The sequence below is a fragment of the Podarcis vaucheri genome (assembly GCF_965113315.1).
Source record: "Podarcis vaucheri genome assembly, chromosome: 9".
NCBI lineage: Eukaryota > Metazoa > Chordata > Lepidosauria > Squamata > Lacertidae > Podarcis > Podarcis vaucheri.
The window spans coordinates 31,454,782-31,472,820 of NC_138767.1; the positions used below are offsets into that span (position 1 = coordinate 31,454,782).

Genomic DNA, 18,039 nt, shown 5'->3' on the forward strand with positions numbered 1-18,039 from the left:
ATTGTTTCACCCCTAAATATTTTTAGTACTCCATGTAATCTAAACTTGATGGGTTGGTATGCGTAAATGATCATCTTAGTGCGATTTTTTCAGGCAGCGTCCTTGACCGTGGACTCCTGCTCAGAGGAACAGGAACCTGGCTACTGCACTGTTAGCAATGTGGCTTCATCTAGCGACTGGTAAAGAACCTTTCATTTTATCCTTTGGTGATTATGCTCAATAGACACCGTCTGGCCCCCAAAGAATAAAAGAAGCCTTTCTGCAGAAGGAGGCCTATTGATTCTATGGGATTTAATGTATCTTTAGTTCACAGACTGGGCCTCAGCTGAGTCAATTAAGCTACTGAAGAGATATCACTGCGATCTTTACTACCTCCCTAGTTTCTGAATATAAAAGAGAATAATTAGAAGAAGCATTCAGTGAGAAATTGGCTGTGATGACATCAGCATCCATGTTATGCAGCTACCGACAATGTAAAACAAGCTATCAAATTTCAGTAAGCCGTTACGAGGTTTACTAGCAAAACACACCATTATATTAAAGAGATGAAATGGATGTATGACTCACTAACTTTCAGGTGAACACTTTGATCTAAGAACAAAGAGAGATTCATGCTTTTGGTGATGGAGGTTTTGTCAGTTTTCAAAAATGCCCTATATGAGAAATAATCAAGTCAAATTAGTCTGTACCTCCAGTGCCCTACTAGACTCTGATCCAAAAATGGTAAAAAAGAAAAGAAGAAAAGTTAATGGTTTCATTCAAAAGCAAAGCCTCACGAAACTACACTTGTGTTGACAAGAGCTTTTGGGCAATGTATTTAGCCCCAATCCTAAATTGCATGGCACACCCCCATCATTTCCCCCATGACTTATGCAGCGGGGAGCCTGCTCTGTCCATGAAGGCTTGCCACATGATTTCAGAACAGGGTTCTCCATCACTCTGGGAGCCTTAATAATAATAATAATAATAATAATAATAATAATAATAATAATAATAATTTATTATTTATACCCCGCCCATCTGGCTGAGTTTCCCCAGCCACTCTGGGCAGCTCCTAATCGAGTGTTAAAAACAATACAGCATTAAATATTAAAAACTTCCCTAAACAGGCTGCCTTCAGATGTCTTTTAAAGATAGGATAGCTGCTTATTTCCTTCACATCTGAAGGGAGGGCATTCCACAGGGTGGGCGCCACTACCGAAAAGGCCCTCTGTCTGGTTCCCTGTAACCTCACTTCTCACAATGAAGGAACCGCCAGAAGGCCCTCGGCGCTGGATCTCAGTGTCCGGGCTAAACGATGGGGGTGGAGACGCTCCTACAGGTATACAGGCCATTTAGGGCTTTAAAGGTCAGCACCAACACTTTGAATTGTGCTTGGAAACATACTGGGAGCCAATGCAGATCTCTCAGGACCAGTGTTATGTGGTCCTGGCGGCCACTCCCAGTCACCAGTCTAGCTGCCGCATTCTGGATTAATTGCAGTTTTCGGGTCACCTTCAAAGGTAGCCCCACATAGAGCACATTGCAGTAGTCCAAGCAGGAGATAACCAGAGCATGCACCACTCTTGTGAGACAGTCTGCAGGCAAGTAGGGACTTAACCTGCCTACCAGGTGGAGCTGGTAGACAGCCGCCCTGGACACAGAATTAACCTGCGCCTCCATGGACAGCTGTGAGTCCAAAATGACTCCCAGGCTGCGCACCTGGTCCTTCAGGGGCACAGTTACCCCATTCAGAACCAGGGAATCCATGTGTGGAATTGGTCCACTGCTACATATATTATGGTGAGCATGGCAGGTTAAGACAAACTAGGGGAGCAGAGCAAAACACACAGTTCCATACCCCTTAACCATCCATAACCTTTTCATTCTGAGCAACATGTAAAGAGGTCCAATGACTTAGCTATAAGCCGCACTAGACTTTTACATCACATGCAGTATGGTCAGGCCAATAGCCACTTATGGTGGAACTACATCTTATAAAAAAAAACAGGATGCAATGGCATCCTCATGTTTAGTTACACTCTGCATATTGCTTAGCTGAGGCATAGGCAAACTCGGCCCTCCAGATGTTTCGGGACTACAACTCCCATCATCCATAGCTAACAGGACCAGTGGTCAGGGATGATGGGAGTTGTAGTCCTGAAACATCTGGAGGGCCAAGTTTGCCTTTGACTGGCTTAGTTCATATTGCCCAGACCCAGATGTCATTACAAGGTCTTTTCCTGCCCCCACCACACCCTCAGGAACAATAATCTGCTCTATGTGCATCATATATGGTGCTTTCTGTATAAGGCATGCTAAGGGCTTTGCAGCAGTACAACATGTGGAGTTGTCAAAATGAGACTTCTGATTGTAACAAAGTAATTGTGCTATCTAAAACATGCCTACTCGGAAGTAAGTTCCACAGAGTTAACTGAGGATTGCAGCCTTATACTAGGATCCTATTGTTAAGTAAGCCCCTCTGAGTTCATTGTTTGTTCTTTGTCTCCCCCACCCTCAGGACTTTAGACGTGCAGCCAAACAGAGTCACCATTGGCGGTATCAGAGCCCTGGAGCCAATACTTCAAAGGAAGGGGCAGCTGGAAAGTCACGATTTTGTGGGTTGCATAATGGAATTTGCAGTCAACGGACGTCCCTTAGAACCCAGCCAGTCCTTGGCAGCGGAAGGAATCTTGGATCAGTACGTGTTTTACGTAATGTCAGAATAACAATTGACTAACTCTGTTTTGTGAGCCTCGCGTGTCTGAAAATTCACGTACGTTACCCATGAATGCTCTGATACAGCAAGGGAAACGTGCGCGAGGAGACAGCGCCTACATGCCGATTCTCTTGCTGGGTTGCAAATCGTGTCGTAGACCAAACGCTCCTTCTCTGTTGAAATGTGCATTTGACTAGAGGAACCTGAGGGTTCTCTTTATTTGCACCACACTGCATGGATAATTCTCCACCCATATTACAAAGTTTATGCGAATGCCACTCCCCAAGATTTTATATGTATTGTTATGCATGATGTAAGGGGGCCCGTCATGTTGTTGCTTGTTCGTAAGCACCACTAGGAAGAGAAGTCAATGAAGTCTGGCATACACAAAGATGGTGAAAGAGTTGAAGGGCGTGCACTCAGCAGCAGAGCACATGTTTGCATGCAGAAGGTCCCAGGTTCCATTCTTGATACCTCTAGGTAGAGCTGAAAATGGCCCCCACATGAAAACTTGATGAGCCACTGCTAATCAGTGCAGATAATCCTAAGCTAGGTGGACCAATGGGCTGAATAGAAGGCCATCAATGGGTAGTCATGATGGTGGCTACACTTCCTCTGGCATCGCATGCGGTGTGCTTCTGTATACTGCTTGCTGGGGAGAGGGCTATCATGTTCATTCTATGCTTCTGCGCTTCCCATAGACCTCCAGTTGGTCACTGTGAAAATGCTGGACTGGATAGGCCTTTGGTCTGATCCAACAGGACTCTTCTTAATGTTCTCACAACTCATAAGAAGGCACCTTTCCTATGAACAGACCTGTATCAGCAACAGTATGCTATAAAGTCCACCAGCAGATGTTCTAGATCTAGAAAAGCACCATTCTTTAACATTTGTCTGCATTGTTATATCCAGTGCCTTAAACGCCCTCCGTATGGTCCAAGTGTCTGTTATCTCACTTTTCCTCTCAGATGTCAAGGCAGTTCCCCGTACCATCTCCCCCTGTGAACACTGCTTCAAAATGATTGATTAACTGAACCTGTTGTTTCTTCCATCCCACTGTTTGAACTTAGGGGTGGAATAAGAGGATGTCCTGAGTGGTTAGCTCATCTCTCTGCTTTTCATGGTCTCAGCTTGTGGCATAAGATTTCCTGAAGCTCTGCAGCACAGAGATCAACATCAATTACAATTTCACAGACAGCCAAACATTGGACCTTCACCAGTGAAGGATAGATGTGTATATTGTTGTTGTTTTTTATCTCTTGTCCACCAGGATTCTTTATTTAATGTCTTGGACAGTTGCACAGAGAAAAGTGGTTTCAGGCTTCCTTTCAGATTGACTTGGCAAACAGTAAAGTAAAAATCATACTGCTCTAAATTCAATGGACAGCTCAAGTTTATTCCACTCTGGTTACTTTCCGCATTATATTTTCAGGCTGTGTGAAATGCGGTTATTGCAACTAAATGGCTCTGGAATCTCTTTTGTGTCTCAGTGTTAACATGTGCTGCTGGGACCCAGAGGTTCACAAGTGGACAGTGTCTAGTATGAAGCTATAAAACTGAAGATTATGTGTGGGGGTGTGTGTGGGGGGGTGTGGGGGTGTGTGTGTCAGTCATTTGGTCTATCTGGATAATCAAGCATAATATTCTCATGAGGCAATTTTACTTGATTTTAAGCAGCATAAGAGAAACATTCAGGAACAGTCACATCCTGCCAGGTGGATGTTGGTAAATGTGATATTTAATGAATAACTAAAAGCTGGTTTGAAAACAACACAGTTTCATGGCACCTTTAAAGACTCGCAGATTTATCATGACATAAGGTGCCATCAGAGTCTTTGGCTGAAACACACTAAGGGCTTCTTCACACTTTTGCTTGCTATCTATTTACATTGGATTGTGTACTGATTCATTCCCACAATCTCTAGAGCTTTTCTTGTTTTTCCCTGGCCGTGCCTTGGGATCATCTGATCTTCTTACCCACTGAATTGGAAGCTCAGTAAGCAAAACCTCTGTTGAGATTTTCTGAGCATCTGATAAGATCCAATTCAGCTGGTAAGATCAGGGTTTCACAAGGCATAGCTGTGGAACAATGAGAAGACACAATATAATCAAAATACAGAACAAGGGGATGAGCCCTAGCGTGGCTACCCTGCTACACACTAAAACATAGGTAGAATATAGTAATCTCTATGATGAAATGTGTATTTCATCATTAAAATGAAGGAGTACTATTTTAAAATTAAGTTATGTCGGGAGTGGAGTTTATCTTTTTTTAAGAAAAAGGAAAAAACAGGGCTACATTTTTCATTTTGAAAAGTTTTAGCCTGGTTTCCTTTATGCATTAGGGTAGTTACTTGGAAACTGTTTTACTCTGAGTGCCTCTTGTTCAGGGATAACATTTAAGGTTACCATTCTGTGCACTTTTCACTTGGGCGCACACTTCATTGAATATACAGTGGGACTTACTTCCGCTGAGGCTGTAAATGACCAGTCTCATGGGTGTAAGTCAACAATCCCTCAATGGAAAGCACCTTCCTCATACTTGGAATATTAAAGGCAGGAAGCAGCGAACATTTTGCAGCATTTTAACTTCACACTTCAGAGAAAGGTGTTGGGATGATGTATGGTTGAGACGGTGTGACTTGAGTTAAAGGGTTTATGTTTCTTCAAGTAGCTGTGCCCATTCCTGCTTGAGGGTGTGAGGAATGTGGGGGGGGGGAGTTGGTTTTTGAAGCAGGGTTGCATTTTATAAACCCATGAATTTATCCTGAAATTAAATTTCAAATTAAAATATAGGCATCAATCCAAATACGTCCCTTCCTAGCTTATATTCCTAACCAGCTTGTTTGGAAGAGAGAGAGAAAATGAAGTAGTAAAGACTTGACAAAAACACAAGAATGGCCAATAGGAAGTCATTCTTCCTTGCCCTACATTAAGGTGACAAGCCACTGTCCGCCACAATCTCCATGAAGAGCATGCACTTGTGGCATAAGACAGAAATAGACTGCATGAGGCACAGCCTCTCTCAACATCCTGACATTGTTGCTCAGCCCCAGTGCTTGGCCCCTGGTGCTTTGTTACCCTTCCTTCCTCCCTCCCTTTGTGTGAAAACATAAGAGCCTGCAGGATCAGGCCCATGGCCCCTCTAATCCAGCATCCAGTTCTCACAGCAGCCAACCAGCTGCCTATGCGAAGCTTGCAAGCAGGATCCGAACACAAGAGACCTCTCCCCTAATGCAGTTTCCAGCATATCATCACTGAGCTATCTTCTCCCCTTGGCACAGCTTGCTCTCAGGGACAGCAGGTTCATCCAAAAGATATGTGGCATATCAATGAAGCATCCTGGGTGTCAATGGAATAAAACTGCTGGCAAAGGTGGGACGCGAGTGGCTCTGTGGTCTAAACCACTGAGCCTCTTGGGCTTGCCGATCAGAAGCTTGGTAGTTTGAATCCCTGTGATGGAATGAGCTCCCATAGCTCTGTCCCAGCTTCTGCCAACCTAGCAGTTTGAAAGCATGCCAGTTCAAGTAGATAAATAGGTATCGTTGCGGCAGGAAGGTAAATGGAGTTTCTGTGCATTCTGCTTTCCATCATGGTGTTTTGTTAAGCCAGAAGCTGTTTAGTCATGCTCATCATTTGACCCAGAAAACTTTCTGTGGACAAACACCAGCTCCCTTGGCCTGGAAGCTCCCTTGCCTTTGACAGGACCTAACCGTCCAGGGGTCCTTTACCTTACATTTACCTGTTGGATAGAGCAATGGAGCTGCTCTTCTGACAGCAGTGTTTCTGCTGCTCGCCTGAATGGGGTAGGGTGACAATGGAGCTGGACTTCACCAACAGGAGGAACATTGCCAATTTGACATCCCTGACAGTACAACTATGTAGCTCCAACGTTGCCATTGCCTCACCCAAGCTCAGTCCAGGTAAGGAGCAGAGATATTAGTATTGAGAGGATGGCTCTACCTCATCACGTTTGATGCTGCTAGACACATGAAATGAAAAAAATAAGTGTTTATCATTTCTGGTTCTAACTCCTTCTCAGCAAGGAAGCTCAGTGGGTCAGCTTGAGTGACCCACTGGTCTCACAGGGCTATTATGGAGAAAGAAAGGGGAGATCGCGTGTGGAGTCTTGGTCTCTGGTGTGGGAAGCAATGAAACTATCGTTATTTATTTTATTGTATTTTATTTTTGCTTGTTCAGGTGTCCTAGGCTGGAAGGAACTTGTGCTATTAACCCTTGCCAACATGGTGGCACTTGTGTGGATCAGTGGTCTTGGCAGCAGTGTCACTGCAAAGAAGGACTGACTGGAAAACACTGTGAAAAATGTAAACAGAGTGTTTCTTTGCCCCCACCCCTTCTGCTTTTAACCTACATTTACATCTCCCATAAACATCTTTGTGTTTTCTGCTTTGCACATGGAAGAAATATGTAATGATTGAATTCATTATAACAGTAATTATGAAGCAAAATATCATGCTGGCCAACTCCACAAGGGACCAGCAAATTGCAACAGAAACACATTTAAAAAGTAGGAATCCATCTATTAAACCCAGCCAGCCACTTTCTATTGCCTTAATATATTTTTTAATTCTTAATTGCAACTAGGGTTGTTTTTGTTTTCACTTGAAGGCTGTTGGGTATGAAATAGAATGGAATTGGGGAAATTGTTGGAAAGGAAACTAGTTTTTATAACCAATTAAAAACCAGACACATTTTTTCAACATGGTCTGCTGGTCAATTCAGTTCTTATTCCCAATTCATACTTTACAATACAATACAATACAATACAATACAATACAACTCACATTACTCTTCATTTTGCAGTGCAATTCTCCAACCAAATAAGGTGTGCAAAAATGCATATAAAAGTGTGCATACAAATGCATATATTCATGAAAATAGCATTAAAATGCATTATATCGGGGGGGGGGGACTTTGAAAAAATATGGACAATAGTGTAACTTGCATACAAAAATGTGCAGAATTAGAAGAAAATTGCTAATTGGTTTTTATGAGGGATTTTAAAATGTTGGATAACTGAACTTAAGATTGGAAAAGTTAGAAACTGAGAAACCAAACTGACAATTTTTTTCCCTTCATTACCTGCTAGTTTTTTATTTATGATCTCTTCATTCATTATCTGTGGTGGGTGGGTGGTACAAAGAGACAGAATTGTGAATGATGAATTATTACATTTTTTCACACTTTACTTCTTTATTCTAGATGTTACGGCTGATACTGCCTTGTCATTAGAAGGCAAAGGTCGCCTTGACTACCACATAAGCCAGAAAAGGAAATGGGAATACATGATGAGACGTAGCATTGACAACACCATTTTGGAGCCTCAGAGTAGCATGGAGAGTATAGAAGTCAAATTCAGGACAAGGAGTAAAAGCGGAGTTTTAATTCACATTCAGGAAAGCAGCAATTATACTACTGTGAAGGTAAGGCCGAGTGGATTTGATTGGGCAGCTTGCTATGAAGTGGTCTTCATTTCTCCTGAATTTGCCCCAGTCTTTTACTTTAGAAATACCAGAGTGTTGACTAGTGCTGGGCACTACTCCAGCTATCAAAAGGGCTGAATGATTTTGCTTCTAATCAGCTTTGTCTAGACTCCAAGTACTGACTATTTGAATGGCAGCCGGAAGAATGTTTGTTGCATATGTTCTTAATGAAACATTGCACGCTAGAGTGAAATCTTTTCTCCGATTAACTTTTCCCTCCTCATTCAGACCTCCTATAAAATGTGACCACCAAGCTCAGATTTAGAACTCTTGGATTTTTTAAAGGCATAGTAGCACACACAACCCAGTCCTCAGATCAATTAAGGCAAAGTCCTTGGTTTTAACCAGCTACAATCCTATTGATCACAGGTGAGGAACCTGTGGCCTCCCAAATGTTATAGACTCCAGTGTCCATTAGCCATAACCAACATGACCAATGGTCAGAGGTATTGGAAGATGGAGTCTAATACCATTTGAAGGGCTAGTGGTTCCCCACTCCTGACAGATACGCCATTGAACTGAGTGACGTTTACTTGTACCAGACACTTTGGCTTCATTAAAGCCACAGTTACAGCTGGCTCCCACAAGGATGCTGAAGAATCATTGGGCTTGTTCCCACATTGCACTGAACAGGTACAAGATATTTCTACATGTTTGCAAGTATTTGGGTGAAATGGTGTATGCTTGTGCAACAGTTTTGTACATGGGCCTAGAGCTGTGCACACATTGACTGGTGCATGTGAATTAATTGTACAGCTCAAGTATTTGTGTACACAGATTGCATATTCTCTTAATGCAGCATGTGAACGTCACTATTACGATATAGGGAAATGGATTTCAGAGTATTCTGCTGTATCTTTTGCACGAGAGAAAGCAGTGGAGTCAATTCTTAGGGCTGACTCTGCCAATTTAGCCCTAACGCTAAATGAGTGAAACCGTAGTGCTGGCAAACCTCTTGGATGGTTACAAGTTCCAAGTTTTCATGACTCCTTTAATTATTTCCATTTTCTCCCTAGCCTATAAGTCTCTCCAGCGTAAGACCACAATTCTGTGCTTCAGCCAGCATTAGTTTATCAGTTGTATCTGGCTTCTCAGTACCCATATTTTCCAATGCAAAAGCTTGCACTAGCAAGTTATCAGGATATTATCACATAATTTGCAATTACCTGCTTTTTTCTTTAAGCAGACAATGGCAACATGGTCTTTTATTTGCATTTTCTTGGTCAGTGGATACCATCACTATAGAAATCCTACAAGGGCAGAGGTCAGACCTTTTCCCACAGTGTGGCATGGGAGGCAAAAAAATGGAGACATCACAAGTGGATGAGGAGCAATTCAAGCTCAGGCACCAGTGGCCTTTATCTGGCTACCTGGAACAGTGCACATATGAAGTTCTGCTCTGCTATTCCACAGCTGTGCAGAATGCATTTCCACTCAGTCAGGTGGCAAGGCAAGGACCCCAGCACCTCTCAGCCAAACATCAAGAAGCCATAGCCTTTGATCAACACAGGCTGTTGTGCAGGCTGTTTGTAACCAGAGAGCCCCAAAGTCTATGTGGCTACAGTCCTGCATCCTCAGCAATTTTTGTTTGTGTTGCCTTGTGTACAGAAGGCAATTTTAAAATGTGTGGTTCAGTTTTTTGAGAGTCATGTGCTGTCTGTAAAGAGTGACTCTGTGTAAACTGCTAGCATGGATGTGAAAGCTGTGAAATCACGCTTTCAGCCCAAGAGATGGGTGCTTCTTATCTGTCACCTATATATGTATAAACTTTATGAAGGTTGGAGTAGCTGCATCCCATCAAATCTTGCATGTTCTTGCCAGTGCTTCTTAGCTGATTAACGTGCAACATAAAAGGAAATACACAGGGGCCTTTTAAACCTGTATCATTGCAGTTTCTGTTGTATTTCTATCAGGCTGCACAAAACATGCAATTTCTTTATGACCTTGTTTGCACATCACGGGAAGCCCAACTATAGCTTGGTGCAAAAGCACAAGCATGTGGCCTCCAAAGGAGGAGATGATAGCCCCCTCATTCCTTCTTGGTCATTTTGCTGATGCACCATGTAAAGCTAAGCCATCGCTTGCTTAGTATGTTGACCAAATCTGGCCTTGTGGTATAGCTCCTTCCATACAAACTATGAGCCACACAAGCCTTTGACTTAGTGTGACGTGTGACTTAGGCATTTTCTTTGGCTGAAATTCCTACATTGCAGGGGGTTGGACTAGATGACCCTTGAGGTTCCTTCAGACACTACAGTTCTATAATTCTGTGATTTTTAAATACATATATTTATATATATATATTTTCTTGTAGATCAAAGGTGGCAAAGTACAGTATATCTCTGATGCTGGAGTTGGTGGAAAGGTGGAACGCAGCATTCCTGAAGCTTATGTTTCTGATGGCCACTGGCATACCTTCTTCGTTGAGAAGAATGGGAGCTCCACAATATTAACAGTCGACAAGACCTACAGTAGAGACGTCCTGCATGTTACACAAGATTTTGGAGGACTAAATGTCCTTATGATTTCACTTGGCGGAATCCCACCTAACCATGCCCCTAGAAGCAGCAATCAAGGTAAGAAGGAACACATACGTATGAGCAGTATCACAAATAGTTGGGTATCATTAGGTAGGCATCATTTTGTAACACACAGCCAACAGGGCAAGCTTCAGAGTTTAGCAACACAGAAGGATTGCAGGATCGATTAGGCTATTTAAGGGTTAGATCAGGAGCTGTGTCCTAAACCATATATCATTGATCCAATTTTTCATTGTTCTCTACAATGCATATGGCACAACTGTAGTTCCAGAGCACATAGGGTCAGTTGCATCAGTCCCAGTGCCCACATAATCTCTGAGCAATGGTAGCATCTTGCTATAACACTAGTCTTGGCACTCCTCTTGTAATGGCATTGCTGCCTACTTAAAATCCTAGTAGCACAATGTTCCACTCAACTTGCTGTTTGCATGTTATGGCCTCTGCTGCAGGGATTGCAACCTCTTGTTGTTCATATCAACTAAATCAGAGCCACACATGAACAGAAACAGTCACATTTACGGATTAAATCAGCAGTTTGGGTGTTAGTGTTCATGCTTGGAATTCTTTTTTTATTCTTTTTTTAATGGAAGTGATTTTTAAATACAGACACCCAGACTAGTTCAGCAGTAAGGAGCGATGTTTCAGAGAGAGCTCTTTATAAAAAAAAAAGAATCTAACTTAAAGGATTATCACCAGATAGAATAACCTTGCCTGTTGTAAATTCACACTTCACATTTTTCACCGTATCCAACGAAAACAACGAGACCCAAATTGCCTCGTTTGGTATGAGATGTGGTGTGAATGAAATCACAGTTAGGGCATTCACTGCTCCTGACCTATTGCTGCATATTGATTATGAAGTCAAAATCATAGTATGTGTATTGACAGGAAGTCTGCTAGGACCAAAGGTGATGGGAAGAGAGGAGGAAATGGAGCATTTAACTAAAATGACTGATGTGGACATTGACAAGTTACAGGAGTCTGGCCTGAACTAGGGATGCATGCTCCAAAACCATTTTTTCATACAGTGTTTTCTTAATATTGGATTACACTGCTTGTGACATGCCAGAGATTTATGAAGGAAGGTATAAAACTCTGTGTGAACTCCTATGTTCAGGATATCTGAAGAATCAGGAAAGCAAAAATAAATATGTAACAAATTTTAGAGATGTACAACTAATGGAGCAAAACACACAATCCAATGAAAATATATCCTGGGCATTTTTCCTGCTCCATAATACTATAGTAACCAATTTTTTATATCAAGCTGCTGCTCCCTGGAGCTATTTGAAATACCTTCTGAAATGCAGAGATGCAATATTTCATTTTATTCATAGAAAGGAAAGAAAGAATGGTTTGTAATTCAACTGACACTTGATTTTTCAACTTCAAAGGAAGAACTCCAAATGAAAGATTTCTCCCCCTTTTATATGTCTGCAGAAGATGTCATTTCTAACATAAATTCATTCAACAAAGTCTGTGTCATAATCTTCAGCTACTATCCACAATATACAAAACACTGCTCCAAAGCCGCACAAACCCCCTTGACAATCAAAAAACAATGGAAGGATGACATCGGCTACAAAATTAACCCAACCGCAGTCTCATTAAAGTGCATTGCACTGTTTCTTCTTGTTTTTGTTTAGTCGTTTAGTCATGTCCAACTCTTCGTGACCCCATGGACCACAGCACGCCAGGCACTCCTGTCTTCCATTACCTCCCACAGTTTGGTCAAACTCATGCTGGTAGCTTCGAGAACACTGTCCAGCCATGTCGTCCTCTGTCGTCCCCTTCTCCTTGTGCCCTCCATCTTTCCCAACATCAGGGTCTTTTCCAGGGAGTCCTCTCTTCTCATGAGGTGGCCAAAGTATTGGAGCCTCAGCTTCACGATCTCTCCTTCCAGTGAGCACTCAGGGCTGATTTCCTTAAGAATGGAGAGGTTTGATCTTCTTGCAGTCCATGGGACTCTCAAGAGTCTCCTCCAGCACCATGTTTGTGGTTTAAGAACTGTAGTCCTGATGCCTTTGTTTTCCAGTTATGCACAGAAACAGTGATATGGGGGGTGGGGGAGAGAGTGCGTTGTGGAAGTAATACATTTCATCGGATGGTCGGTAGGTCACAATACATTTTCATGTTCTCCGGCTACTGTCATGAAAATCTCCAGTTGAATTTCAAAGTTCAGATGCAATCTGGTCACTGGCTGACAGAAATGTGCCCATTTGCAAGTGCCCTTTTTTAGCCCGTGGGGGTTTCTTTTCATCAGTTTTATTTCCTGGCTTCTGAAGGCAGTCAACCATCAAACAGAAAATGTGCGTGAAGAGACTCGGTGATCTGTTGCAAAATGTAGCAAAAGTTTTAGAAACTCTGGGCAATAATGCAATCCTAAATAAACTTATCTGGAATTTTAGAGGGCAAAAGGGGGAATCGTGGTGTAACTGTACAACAAAGCAAAAGTAAAGATGTGAGCCATTCAAATGTATCAGTTTTAAGTCGAGTGGGAGAGATGGAGTCCAACAGGAGATTCTTCAGTGGGAGAGATGGAGGCTACAGTCCTATACCCAATATGCCACATTGAACTCAACAGAACCTATATTCAAGTAGCCATGTGTGTGCTTACCTCTGCCTTTGAAATTAATGTGACTTTCCAAAGTGCTTAGAGTTACTTAGACTAATTAAATTGTTATTTATTTAAAACTGTTCTCATTCCGTGATATTTTGTCCAATAATTGTTTCATAAGTGAACTTATCAGCAATTGTGGATTTTATCAGCAATTTCTAAGCAAGTGGGCTGTGACTCAGATACTCAGTAGGCAACATGTAAACACTTGAGTCTCCCCTCCTCTTTCCATTCCAGCATATCCAAATGAAAGACAATTTTAAACCTCAAAAGGGAAGCAAAGACTGGCCTTATATTTTAGTAGTGAATACTGCTGCTTTGAACATAATGGTGACACTCCAAGTGTGTGCAGATGCAAAGCACTGAAAATAATAATAATAATAATAATAATACAACCCCTGAAAATATGAACCCATTTCTTACAAAAGCCATGTTGCTGGTTTACTGCAATGGGCTCTATTCCCAACCACCACTGACATGAATAAAGCTTTAAAGTAGGCATGTTTGGTGGACTGTCCATGTACTTTTGTTGGTGCTATGTTGTAGAGAACAAGTGGTATTCACTCATTGATTCATACCTGGTTTATATTGCTCCCTTGCTCCCTCTGATTAAAGTATTTATTTGCTTACAGTATTTATACCCTGCCCTTCAGCAGCTTTCGAAAATCAGTACTAAGATGGTCATAATATAAAAGGACATGTCACACAAAGAAAGAAAGAAAAGAACTGGGAAGGAGGAGGGGGAAGTTAACGTCCATTAAACAAGCTAATCTCCTTCAGTTTCCTTATTATTATTTCTTTCTGTTTTCCTAGATTTTGATGGCTGCATTGCCTACTTTAAGTATGGGGACGAAAGTCTTCCCTTCACCGGAAAGCACAGTCTCACCACCATCTCTAAAACGGACCCCTCTGTGAAGATTGGCTGCCGAGGGCCCAACATCTGTGCCAGCAGTCCCTGCGGGGGCGAATTAATGTGCATTAACCAGTGGTATACATACAAGTGTGTGCTGCCCGGAGCCTGCGCCTCCAACCCCTGCCAGAATGGTGGCAGCTGTGAACCTGGAGAAAGGTCTGGATTTACCTGCATCTGCCCAGAATCTTACACTGGGAGAACGTGTGACACAGTGGTGGCTTGCCTTGGCATCATGTGTGCCCATGGGAAAGTGTGCAAGGGAGAGGCGAATGGAGCCTATGTCTGTGTCCCACAGACTTACCCAGCTGAGCTCTCCTTGCCCCTCTGGGCTGTTCCTGCCATTGTTGGTAGCTGCGCTACTGTGCTGGCCTTGCTGGTGTTGAGCTTGATCCTGTGCAATCAGTGCAAGGGAAAGAAGGCCAAGGCACCCAAAGAGGAGAAGAAAGCAAAGGAGAAGAAAAAGAAGGGGAGTGAGAATGATGCTTTTGATGACCCCGATAACATCCCACCCTACGGCGATGATATGACAATCAGGAAGCAGCCTGAAGGAAACCCGAAGCCTGATATAATTGAGAGGGAAAACCCTTACCTCATCTTTGATGAGACGGATATCCCGCACAACACAGAGACTATCCCCAGTGCTCCTCTAGCTTCTCCTGAGCCTGAGATAGAGCACTATGACATTGACAACGCAAGCAGCATAGCTCCTTCGGATGCAGACATCATTCAGCACTATAAGCAGTTCCGGAGTCACACGCCGAAATTCTCAATCCAAAGGCATAGTCCTTTGGGGTTTGCAAGGCAGTCGCCTATGCCCCTGGGGGCAAGCAGCTTAACATACCAGCCTTCGTACGGTCAAGGCCTAAGAACCAGTTCCTTAAGTCACTCTGCATGTGCGACACCCAACCACCTTTCTCGTCACAGCCCTGCTCCGTTTTCCAAATCATCGACTTTCTACAGAAACAGCCCTGCAAGGGACATGCATCTTTCCATAAGAGAAGGGAGCTCTTTGGAAATGCACAACGATGTCTGCCAGACAGGCATTTTTAACTACCCCACTCGACTAGGGAGAAGAAGCAAGAGCCCTCAGATGATGGTAACTCATAGTTCCAGGCCCGGAAGCCGCTTAAAGCAACCCATAGGACAGATTCCGCTGGAGAGTGGTCCTCCGGTGGGACTTTCCATTGAAGAGGTGGAGAGGCTTAACACCCCGCGTCCTAGAAATCCAAGCATCTGCAGCGCTGACCATGGAAGGTCTTCTTCTGAGGAGGACTGCAGAAGGCCACTGTCCAGAACAAGGAATCCAGCTGATGGCATTCCAGCACCGGAATCATCATCTGACAGTGATTCCCACGACTCTTTTACATGTTCTGAGATGGAGTATGACAGGGAAAAGCCCATGGTGTACACCTCCAGAATGCCCAAATTATCTCAAGTTAATGAGTCAGATGCAGATGATGAAGACAATTATGGGGCTAGGTTGAAGCCCAGGAGATACCCAGGCCGAAGAGGAGAGGGTGGTGGGCCTGTGGGTGCACAAGCAACTGCACCCAGTGTTCATGAGAGTACGTCACCTTTAAGACTTGGGCAGCAAGGAGGGAATTTCAACTGGGACAACCTTTTGAACTGGGGCCCAGGATTTGGGCATTATGTGGATGTTTTTAAAGATCTGGCATCTCTCCCAGAAAAGGCAACCACAAATGTAAGTGAAGAGAGCAAAAATGGTACAACACAACCCAAAGATGGGGAAGCCGAACAGTATGTATAGAACTCCATACTGACATTGTCAAAATGCAAAAGCACGAAACTTTCAAGCCATTCTATCGTTGTAGATAAGAGAAGGGCAGATTTTTTAATAAAGACAACATTTTTTTTTTACCCAGGGCCAGTAGTTAGGACACATTTTTTTAAAAAAATAATCATTATTATGCTGCTGAAAAGGACAAATACATCTTTTTTGTTTAATTTAATTGAGATCAGTTGAATTTGTTTTTCTCTGCATGCATTATATTTCCAAACAAGGTATCTGGCATGCAGCATTTGGAAAGAATTTTCTGTATTCCATGTTTGGTTTGTGATTTTTTAAATTAATAGTGATTGGTTCTAAATATGGACCCAAGACTGTTTATTGTGGAAAGCGTGTTTGTATCCGATTTTAATAAGTTGTTCTGAAATGCAAGAATATCAAGTATGTTGTTTTTGTTGGGAGATATTTGAAGCAATTCTGCAAAGGCTGGTGAAGGAACAATGCTATCAGGTTCTCTCAGAAAACCTATTTCCTGTAAACCGCAGTTGCTCAGATCTGGATACTTTAAGGAACGATAAGCTTGAGCGATGGCTATATTATCTTTCTCAATACAAAGGGTGCTAGAACCAGCTCAAGCTCATCAGCACTTTAGGGTTTTTTATTATTATATTTGACAAAGTTGTGTGAGAACTTCTGAATCTTCTGTCCTTATTTCCTCCAAGCAACAGTATTTCTAGCTAGTATGGAAACCAAGTTGACGTTATCAAATTGAACAAATAATAGAATCGGTAGAAGAGGGAGTGGGTACAGTGCGAGGTGAGGTTAGTAGACGGAACTCCACTGGTTTCAAATGAATCTCAGCTCTGTATGGTCTTGGCAACTATTCAATATCAGCGTTTCACTTTTGCCATCTATGAAAATGGGAGGGGGCTCTTTCAAAAATTACAAACCTACCTCACAGGGGGCCGTTGTGAGGACTACTTGCCTATAAAACGTTGTTTAAAAGCCATAAAGCACTAACTATTATTGTAAGCACTGCCTTCCCTACCAGATCCTGGAGTGACCTTTTCCTACATCACAACGTTTACTACGACTGAAGTGTTTGACATAAAAATATTTATTGGGGGCGAAATCATTGCACTCTTGGATCAGAGGAGCATGTATTTAACAGGTCCTTAAGTATGAAAGATGCACACATTGTATCAGTTATACATGGCACCAGTCTGCTTTTCTTTTTGCAAATGCATGCAAAGAGGGGGTTCTGCTGGTGCAAGTGCATATACTTTAAAGGGGAAAGTAGGAAACATGCGTACAGGCTCTATGCATTGCTGATACAATGCGCATGTGTTCTGTGCTCAACTACCCATACCCAAGTACAAACTGTATCATAAGAAGGGACCCTGAGAAATGCCTAAAAACTCCATTTCATGGTAGGTAACTGTTCTAAATCCCCCTCATTTTGAATTTGCTTTGTGTAAACAAACCCTGTGTTTCCATGCAGCTCCTATAGTACTGTTTAAAAATTAAAAAATAAATGTTTTCTGTGGGCGTGGGGAGGTGTTGCTGTTTCTCTCCCTTTCTCACCCGTTTTTGTTTTAGCTAAACTATGTTTTTGGTATCAATATTTTCCTATACTGAATACTTTTCTTACTTTCAGGGAAAGTAAGAAAAATGCTTTTCTTCTTTTCTCCCCCTTTTTTTTACATTTGTTACTTATGTAACACCCATATTTTTCACATTTTGATAAAAATTGTAACATACCGTATGCTTTCTACGTGTAAATGCCAATAATAGAATTAAAATATTTATTTAAACTGTCTTGTGTGCAGTGATGGGAACAAGGAGTTACGCCTCAACTACTACTTGATCTGCCACTCTTCATTTTGCCAGGTTGTTGCTGTTTTCCCCCTCCAGGGAAAATATATTCTTAGTTGGGTCTACAGCTTGGAGCACGGATAGAGTGAGAGAACATGAATGACCCTGTAACTGGGAACAGGTTAAAAATGGCCACAGGTTTATT

General features: G+C 42.4%; 1 protein-coding gene across 1 annotated transcript in view; it reads left to right on the plus strand.

The window, feature by feature from the left end:
* FAT4 (FAT atypical cadherin 4) overlaps positions 1-17,833 on the plus strand; it is a 138,870-nt gene extending 121,037 nt beyond the window's left edge. Inside the window, exons 12-17 of the mRNA XM_082236843.1 lie at positions 94-179; positions 2,501-2,680; positions 6,899-7,023; positions 7,922-8,142; positions 10,517-10,778; positions 14,173-17,833. Coding sequence (XP_082092969.1) covers positions 94-179; positions 2,501-2,680; positions 6,899-7,023; positions 7,922-8,142; positions 10,517-10,778; positions 14,173-16,040 — 2,742 coding nt within the window. The 3' untranslated portion in view covers positions 16,041-17,833. The remainder of the gene's footprint in view (positions 1-93; positions 180-2,500; positions 2,681-6,898; positions 7,024-7,921; positions 8,143-10,516; positions 10,779-14,172) is intronic.
* The last annotated feature ends 206 nt before the right edge of the window (positions 17,834-18,039 follow it).